We start from the raw sequence: 10000 nt of genomic DNA on the forward strand, positions 1-10000 counted from the left end.
CTCCTACCAGGCAGACTCTCATTAGAACCCTAATCCATCTGCAATACAATACAATACAGCAGGCTGCAGCCAAGCCAGCCCTTGTGGCCAAGCCCAGCTATTGGCCTTTGAGGGCTACTTACACAGGCTATTAAACAGGAAACATTGCACAACAACAGTGCAGAGTAGTCATGGTAACCTGGGAATATTTCTCATAGCGGACCTGATGGCCTAATGTTGTGTCAAATGGCGCACTGAAATGTTTGGCTATTTGTTGTGAAGGAACACAGCATTAGATATACAGGTGAAATAAACGTCCTCTCACTGTCAACTGCGTTTATTTTCAGCAAACTTAACATGTGTAAATATTTGTATGTACATAACAAGATTCATCAACTAAGACATAAACTGAACAAGTTCCACAGACATGTGACTAACAGAAATGGAATCATGTGTCCCTGAACAAAGGGGGGGTCAAAATCAAAAGTAACAGTCAGTATCTGGGGTGGGCACCAGCTGCATTAAGTACAGTGCATCTCCTCCTCATGGACTGTACCAGATTTGCCAGTACTTGCTTTGAGATGTTACCCCACTCTTCCACCAAGGCACCCGCAAGTTCCCAGACCTTTCTGCGGGGAATGGCCCTAGCCTTCACCCTCCGATCCAACAGGTCCCAGACGTGCTCAAAGGAATTGAGATCCGGGCTCTTCGCTGGCCATAGCAGAACACTGACATTCCTTGCAGGAAATCACGCACAGAACGAGCAGTATGGCTGGTGGTATTGTCATGCTGGAGGGTCATGTCAGGATCAGCCTGCAGGAAGGGTACCACATGAGGGAGGAGGATGTCCCTGTAACGCACAGCGTTGAGATTGCCAGCAATGACAACAAGCTCAGTCAGATGATGCTGTGACACACCGCCCCAGACCATGACGGACCCTCCACCTCCAAATCGATCCTGCTCCAGAGTACAGGCCTCGGTGTAACGCTCATTCCTTCGACGATGAACGTGAATCCGAACATCATAGGCGACATTGTTGCCGGTGATGTCTGGTGAGGGCCTGCCTTACAACAGGCCTACAAGCCCTCAGTCCAGCCTCTCTCAGCCTATTGCGGACAGTCTGAGCACTGATAGAGGGATTGTGCGTTCCTGGTGTAACTCCCCGCAGTTGTTGTTGCCATCCTGTACCTGTCCCGCAGGTGTGATGTTCAGATGTACCGATCCTGTGCAGATGTTGTTATACATGGTCTGCCACTGCGAGGATGATCAGCTGTCCGTCCTGTCTCCCTGTAGCTCTGTGTTAGGTGTCTCACAGTACGGACATTGCAATTTATTGCCCTGGCCACATATCCAGTCCTCATGCCTCCTTGCAGCATACCTAACATTACATTACATTTAAGTAATTTAGCAGACGCTCTTATCCAGAGCGACTTACAAATTGGTGCATTCACCTTAGGCACATTAATGCAGATGAGCAGGGACCCTGGGCATATTTCTTTTGGTGTTTACAGAGTCAGTAGAAATGCCTCTTTAGTGTCCTAAGTTTTAATAACTGTGACCTTAATTGCCTACCGTCTGTAAGCTGTTGGTGTCTTAACGACCGTTCCACAGGTGCATGTTCCTTAATTGTGTATGGTTCATTGAACAAGCATGAGAAACAGTGTTGAAACCCTTTTACAACAAAGATCTGTGAAGTTACTTGGATTTTTACAAATGATCTTTGAAAGACAGGGTCCTGAAAAAGGGACGTTTATTTTTTTGCTGAGTTTAGTACTGTTGGTATCAACACGATCATAAGTTGTGGGCCAAATGGCCCAGTCAGCTGGAGCGTGGTGTTACTGTCCTAACAAAACCAAGGCTGTAGCTTCATTGTGCTCCCAGCCCTGTCTTTCTCTGCAATAAAATCATCTAGAGATGGAGGTAGAAAACATACAAGGAGAGAGAAAGATGAGGGAGGAATAGAGCCTTGGTAGGACTAAGACAGGAAGAACACCCAGTTGTTGAGCAGAACTGAGACACACACACACACACAACACACTCGTTTGACACACACACTCGTCTTAAAATGAACAGCTACTAATAGTGAGGCAGGAGGTGAGCAACAGTGGCACAGAGGAGAGAAGAATAGCAGAGACAACAACACAAGAGGAAGGAGGAAAGGGCCGGACCATTAACCATGTGACTCACTACTATACATTTATTGCCATTTAGCAATGCCCTCCAGTGGAACAATACCGAGAAATTGAATAGAGGCAGTTCTCCACTCAGATGGGTCTGAAAACAATGCGACAATACTAAAAGCAGCCCCAACATGAGTCATCAGAAATGGCATGGACTGAGAAGGAAGTGAACATAAAGCAGAAAGCGGAGAGGAAACTCACAAACACACTGTAGTGTGGAAGGCAACCATGTTGTATGGTGCTCAGACAGAGTGTGCCTACCGAAGACTCGGCGTCCCCCTGGTCCTGTTCAGTGTGAGTGGGGAGGTCTGCAGCAGTGTGCTCCCCTGGGCAGTCCGCCAAAGCTCCCTCGCTGGCCATGGCCCACCCTGGCTCTCTCTCTCTGTGTTCCCAAACCCCTCCCCTCTGCCCTGTTATACACTCTCACACCAGAACCGCCACTCAAAGTACAGGGAGCTATTCCTGCCTCCTCAAATCCGGGATGTGCTTCCTTCCCGCCAGGAATAATCAAAAGAGACTCAATCTGAAGCAAATGAGCGAGGAAGAGGTAGGAAGAGAGAGAGCGACACAGCCCCACCCCCACCCCACTGCTTCCTGCTCTGCTCTCTAGCCTAGAGAGAGAGAGCGAGAAACTAACAGTAACACTACAGAAACACACACAGAGGAGAGTGGTGTGGTTTTGTAAGCGAGTGAGTAATGCCACTTTGCTTCCTGCTGTTGGCTAGTCTTAGCATAGCGACAGGCTGCTGTGATAGACACTGATCACATCAAACACACTGCCAGATGCGTGTCTGTTTCAAGTTTCATTAGTCGGGATACACCTGGTGTACACCGTCCAAAGAAATGCTCACTTGCAGGTTAATTCCGGACAATGCAACAACAATAAGAAATAATAAAAGATAAGAATTGGAATATAAAGTAAATGGCTCAGTAGAATAGAATAAACATTTTAGCACAAGTATAATACAGGAAGGTACAATTTAGTGTCCATTATTTATACATGTTTGGGGAAGGGGGGATTAGGGGGCAAGTGTTTAAATTATGCAGTATGGCAATCATAACAAGAGTCTGGTAGCAGCAGTTGTGAAGTGTGTGTAGAATGAATGGAAATATGTGTGTGTGTGTGTGTGTGTGAGAGCCAGTTCAAGTGTTCAACAATCTGATGGCTTGTAGATTGAAACTGTCTCTGAGCCTCTTGGTATCAGATCTCATGCTCCAGTACGTCTGCCTGACGGTAAGGGAGTGAACAGCTCATGACTGGGGTGTGTGGGGTCCTTGATGATGCTGCAGACCTTCCTCAGGCACCGTTTCGAGTAGATGTCCTGGATGGGTGGGAGCACGGTGATGTACAGTGCATTCGGAAAGTATTCAGACCCCTTGACCTTTTCCACATTTTGTTATGTTACAGCCTTATTTTAAAATGGATTACATTTCTTTTTTCCTCATCAATCTACACACAATACCCCATAATGACAAAATGAAAATGGGTTTTTTGATTCTTTTTTTTATACCTTATTTACATAAATATTCAGACCCTTTGCTATGAGACTCGAAATTGAGCTCAGGTGCACCCTGTTTCCATTGATCATCCTTGAGATGTTTTTACAATTTGATGAGGTCGAAGTTGCCCGTAGAACTCCAAGACAGAATTGTGTCGAAGCACAGATCTGGGAAAGGGTACCAAAACATTTCTGCAGGATTGAGAGGAAAAGGGCCTTGGTCAGGGAGGTGTTTCACTGTGGAGATGGGAGAAGCTTCCAGAAGGACAACTCGTAGAGACGGGAGCCACTCCTCAGTAAAAGGCACGACAGCCCACTTGGATATTGCCAAAAAAGCACTTAAAGAACTCTGGCCATGTGAAACAAGATTCTCTGGTCTGATGAAACCAAGACTGAACACTTTGGCCTGAATGCCAAGCAAAACGTCTGGAGGAAACCTGACACCATCCCTACGGTGAAGCATGGTGGTGGCAGCATCATGCTGTGGGGATGTTTGTCAGCAGCAAGGACTGGGAGACTAGTCAGGATCGAGTGAAAGATGAACAGAGCAAAGTACAGAGAGATCCTTGATGAAAACCTGCTTTAGAGCGCTCAGGACCTCAGACTGGGGCGAAGATTCACCTTCCAACAGGACAACGACGCCAAGCACACAGCCAAGACAACGCAGGAGCGGCTTCGAGTCTCTGTCCTTGAGTGGACCAGCCAGTGCCCGGACTTGAACCCGATCGAACATCTCTGGAAAGACCTGAAAATAGCTGTGTAGCGACACTTCCCATCCAACCTGAGAGCTTGAGAGAATCTGCAGAGAAGAATGGGAGAAACTCCCCAAATACAGGTGTGCCAAGCTTGTAGCATCATACCCAAGAAGACTCCAGGCTGTAATCACTGCCAAAGGTGCTTCAACAAAGTACTGAGTAAAAGGTCTGAATACTTATTGTCACACCCTGACCATAGTTTGCTTTGTATGTTTTGGTTGGTCAGGGTGTGAGCTGAGTGGGCATTCTATGTTACATGTCTAGTTTGTCTAGTTCTATGTTTGGCCTGATATGGTTCTCAATCAGAGGCAGGTGTTCGTCATTGTCTCTGATTGGGAACCATATTTAGGTAGCCTGTTTGGTGTTGGGTTTTGTGGGTGATTGTCCTTGTTACTGTCTCTGTGTTACTTTGCACCGATATTAGGCTGTTTCGGTTTTCGTGTTACATTTATTGTTTTTGATTCGTGTTTACTTTGTTTCATTAAACATGGATCGCAATAGCCACGCCGCATTTTGGTCTGACTCTCTTTCACCTAAGGAAAACCGTGACACTTATGTTAAAGTAATATTTACATTTTTTATTTGTAATAAATTTGCAAGCATTTCTAAAAACCTGCTTTTGCTTTGTCATTATGGGGTATTTGTGTGTAGATTGATAAGGGGGAAAACTATTTAATACATTTTAGAATAAGGCTGTAACATAACAAAATGTGTAAAAAGCCAAGGGGTCTGAATACTTTCCGAATGCACTGTACTGGGCCATCTTCAGCACCCACTGAAGGGCTTTGCTGTCATTGGATGGAGCTAATCCTGTAACAGGCCGTGATGCAACCGGTGTGTGTGTGTGTTCATTTGGGGGAGAGGTGAGAGGCACAGAAGACGTAGAGAGCACAGCTGAGTGAAAACGGTCAAAGGCCAAGATATTACAACCAGGGAACCACAAAAAGCTTTCAAATCCGTCACTGAAAAAGCAGTCATACATAGTTAATTACACCTAATAATAAAAGCTAAGGGAATCAATAGCTATTCTTGTCGTTTGTCCAAACAGGGAAACATTGACACATAGCAGTTGTTGTATGTAGTATCATGTTACAACAGAAGCATGTTGGTCATAAATAGCATCAGGCCACATGGAGAAGAACACCCATGGAGAGAAACAGAGGCACAGCTGCTTCACAGAACAGGGAACAGGAAGTGGAACTAAACCATGTCACAGGCTTTGTATCATGAGAGTGAGAGGGAAGGAAGATTAGGGAAGCAAAATGGGAACTTACAATCAATTTTCACGAAATCCCAGTTGGAGGATTTTGTCACGACTAGTCAAGGTGGGTGGAATCAGGCGCAGAGAGCAAATAATGAATAAAGGTTTATTCTCCGGTGAACAACAATAAACACGGACAACCCAAAAATACAAACAGGGTGAAAAATATCCAAAACAGGAATTAACAGACAAACCAGAGAAATAAAACACAAAAACACCGACAGCTGAAACGAAATGACAAAAACAAACAATCCCGCACAAAACAAGGGCGGGACAACCTACATTATATACAGATACTAATTAACTAACACACAGGTGAAAACAATCAGACAAAACCAACAGATAACCGAAAAGGGATCGGTAGTGGCTAATAGGACGGTGACGACGACCGCCGAGCACAGCCCGAACGGGCAGGAGAGCCAACCTCGGCGGAAGTCGTGACAGATTTTGGAATCAGTAGGGAATAAACAGGAAATACAGAATCTTCCAAACAGGATTTCTGGAAAACCAGGGAATTTATTGAAAGTTCCCGGAATTGTGCAAACCTAGGGCTAAGAATCATATCCCGATTTTTTTCCAAATGCTTATATAATTGTGTTTTATGACTATTGCACATTTTATAAAAACACAGACTAGATAATATAACAGTATTTGGCTAAAATGCTGCTAGTGGTACGTGGTAATGTCAAACTGAGCATGAATTTTCCAAAATCAATGTTAGAAGTGTCTGCTCTGTGCACAATTTGAGTAGTTGAGACATAAAAATGGTGTCGTTAAAGGTTAACTTATCCCCTATTACAATAAAATAATGTCTCAATGTGTCCATATGACCAATTCTGCTGGACCAAACCTCAAATGAAAATAGCGAGTTGAAACCGCTTGTCAGAGGAAGAAGTGATCTCTCAACTTTGTTGGTGTGAGGGGCAGGGGAGGGGCTTGGTGTGTAAACAGAGAGGAAGAGGCGACGCGAGAGGTTTCACTCTCGGCAAAATCTGTCCAAAATAAGCCCAATGCGTGTAAATGGGAAGGTGCACACAGCACAGAAGGCGCGAAGGAGACAAGATCAAAAACACAACATGAGAACAGGCGGACTTAAACACTCATAAAAATGATACAGGATTTTAGAATATTGTGCAAAAACATATATTTGAATTAATAAAATAGATTTGATATATTACCCAGCCCTACTAGAGAGGCTGAATAACCATAATAAACAGGTAAAGTTTATAGACAAACAGCAGTGAGAGGAGTGACCCAGCAGAACAGCCAGAGCGTCCATGTTGCCTCCAGCCTCTTCCTGTCAGTGACTGATTCAGTGAGGTTGTGTCAGTCTGAAGCTCTGACTCAGAGGCTACCCTAGGTCACCTTCAGAATGGCTCACAGATGTACACACACACACACACACACACACACACACACACACACACACACACACACACACACACACACACACACACACACACACACACACACACACACACACACACACACACACACACACACACCCTACTCAGTAACAGGGCAAATGCTGCCCATCACCACAGAGAAAGTGAAAGTGTCCCACTTCCTATAGAGAGGAATGTATGTATGTATGTATGCATGTATGCATGTATGTATGAATGTATGTATGTACAGTGCCTTGCGAAAGTATTCGGCCCCCTTGAACTTTGCGACCTTTTGCCACATTTCAGGCTTCAAACATAAAGAATGGCCAAGTCAAAGTCCAGACCTGAATCCAATCGAGAATCTGTGGAAAGAACTGAAAACTGCTGCTCTCCATCCAACCTCACTGAGCTCGAGCTGTTTTGCAAGGAGGGATGGGAAAAAAATTCAGTCTCTCGATGTGCAAAACTGATAGAGACATACCCCAAGTGACTTACAGCTGTAATCGCAGCAAAAGGTGGCGCTACAAAGTATTAACTTAAGGGGGCTGAATAATTTTGCACGCCCAATTTTTCAGTTTTTGATTTGTTAAAAAAGTTTGAAATATCCAATAAATGTCGTTCCACTTCATGATTGTGTCCCACTTGTTGTTGATTCTTCACAAAAAAATACAGTTTTATATCTTTATGTTCGAAGCCTGAAATGTGGCAAAAGGTCGCAAAGTTCAAGGGGGCCGAATACTTTCGCAAGGCACTGTATGTATGTATGTTTGTATGTTTGTATGTTTGTATGTATGTATGTATGTATGTATGTATGTATGTATGTATGTATGTATGTATGTATGTATGTATGTATGTATGTATGTATGTATGTATGTATGTATGTATGTATGTATGTATGTATGTGACATGCAACACACAAGACAGCCATAGAGAGAAAGAAACAAGAAAATGGGAGTCACCCTCATCCCTCTCCCTCTTCTCTCTCACCCTCTTCCTCTCTCCCATCATCCCTCAGGCAGTCTATCTGCCATGCTGTGGCTGGGCCCCAGTGTGTAGTAGCTCCTCTCTGCTCGATGTAGCCATTGACTGAAAGCCATCCCTTTGATGAAGTTAATTGCCTGACTGCCGGTTTGCAGCGCCTGCCTCTATAAATAAACATAAAGCCCATCTCATTGACTTTAAGGGAAGCACTCTTGTCTATCTGTGCCACTACCCTCCCAACTCCCTCCCTCACACCTGTGATGCTTGGTGATGCATAAGCAAATATCAATAATGACAATGACAGGGAAATGAGAAAGCATAGTGCTGCTGCTTAACTGATAGGCTATGAGGCACTAATGTATAAGTCATTATCATTTAATAACAATGTCCTTTCCGGCTCAGTCATGTGTGCTCTGATGGGATATTTTAGTGGAAGAGAAATGAGGGATGGGGGAACTGCTGGGGGATTGGCAGTTCCAGGAACAAGCTGGAGGATGGCGATGACATGTTTTGGAGTTGGGGTCATGGATTAAACCAGAAGCAATGTGAAGCCACTGTGTGGGAGTGGATGTTCAGACAGGTGACAGACAGTGACCTGTAGATGACCCATCAAGGTCTTCCTAGAGAAAGCTGTCAAAAGCACAGAGAGGTGTGCCAGAAGGGTCAGGTGTGCTGATAGTGATTGCCCCTGAGGGAGAGAGAATGAACATGGTGTTGTGCTATAAGTGTCAGAGGATGAGAAACAGTGACCTCTGGGGTCAGCAGAGAACATCGGCACTCATGAGCATCACCACAAGTTCCTAAAAAACGAAGCGATAGAGATAGCGAGAAAGTAAAGGTGAGGAGAGAACGAGTGTTTAAAACAGGACAGAACACTCTCAATATCACTATTATCTATCAATTTCCTGGCAAGTGACTACACTCTGTCCTGTAATTACTAGTGATTTTGTTGCCAAAGTTATATCAGTGAGGTATTATGTCTAATAGTGTGTTCTCCCTTTGCACTGTCATCTAGAGACCCAGACAGAGACAGAATGAGGGAGCGTCATCTAGAGACCCAGACAGAGACAGAATGAGGGAGCGTCATCTAGAGACCCAGACAGAGACAGAATGAGGGAGCGTCATCTAGAGACCCAGACAGTGACAGAATGAGGGAGCGTCATCTAGAGACCCAGACAGTGACAGAATGAGGGAGCGTCATCTAGAGACCCAGGCAGTGACAGAATGAGGGAGCGTCATCTAGAGACCCAGACAGAGACAGAATGATGGAGCGTCATCTAGAGACCCAGACAGAGACAGAATGAGGGAGCGTCATCTAGAGACCCAGACAGTGACAGAATGAGGGAGCGTCATCTAGAGACCCAGACAGTGACAGAATGAGGGAGCGTCATCTAGAGACCCAGACAGTGACAGAATGAGGGAGCGTCACCTAGAGACCCAGACAGAGACAGAATGAGGGAGCGTCATCTAGAGACCCAGGCAGTGACAGAATGAGGGAGCGTCATCTAGAGACCCAGACAGAGACAGAATGAGGGAGCGTCATCTAGAGACCCAGACAGAGACAGAATGAGGGAGCGTCATCTAGAGACCCAGACAGTGACAGAATGAGGGAGCGTCATCTAGAGACCCAGACAGTGACAGAATGAGGGAGCGTCATCTAGAGACACAGACAGAGACAGAAAGAGGGAGCGTTCTCTAGAGACCCAGACAGAGACAGAATGAGGGAGCGTCATCTAGAGACCCAGACAGTGACAGAATGAGGGAGCTTCATCTAGAGACCCAGACAGTGACAGAAGGAGGGAGCGTCATCTAGAGACCCAGACAGTGACAGAAGGAGGGAGCGTCATCTAGAGACCCAGACAGAGACAGAATGAGGGAGCGTCATCTAGAGACCCAGGCAGTGACAGAATGAGGGAGCGTCATCTAGAGACCCAGACAGTGACAGAATGAGGGAGCGTCA

General features: G+C 45.3%; 1 protein-coding gene across 2 annotated transcripts in view; it reads right to left on the minus strand.

The window, feature by feature from the left end:
* Positions 1 to 10000, minus strand: part of LOC124000824 (serine/threonine-protein kinase N1-like) — a 57471-nt gene that overhangs the window by 37317 nt on the left and 10154 nt on the right. Inside the window, exon 1 of one of the 2 annotated variants that reach the window (XM_046307457.1) lies at positions 2421 to 2757. The exons of the other annotated variant lie outside the window; for it this stretch is intronic. Coding sequence (XP_046163413.1) covers positions 2421 to 2519 — 99 coding nt within the window. The 5' untranslated portion in view covers positions 2520 to 2757. Of the gene's footprint in view, positions 1 to 2420; positions 2758 to 10000 lie in introns of those variants that run through there. 2 annotated transcript variants of the gene reach the window in all.

The sequence above is a fragment of the Oncorhynchus gorbuscha genome, linkage group LG16 (assembly GCF_021184085.1).
Source record: "Oncorhynchus gorbuscha isolate QuinsamMale2020 ecotype Even-year linkage group LG16, OgorEven_v1.0, whole genome shotgun sequence".
NCBI lineage: Eukaryota > Metazoa > Chordata > Actinopteri > Salmoniformes > Salmonidae > Oncorhynchus > Oncorhynchus gorbuscha.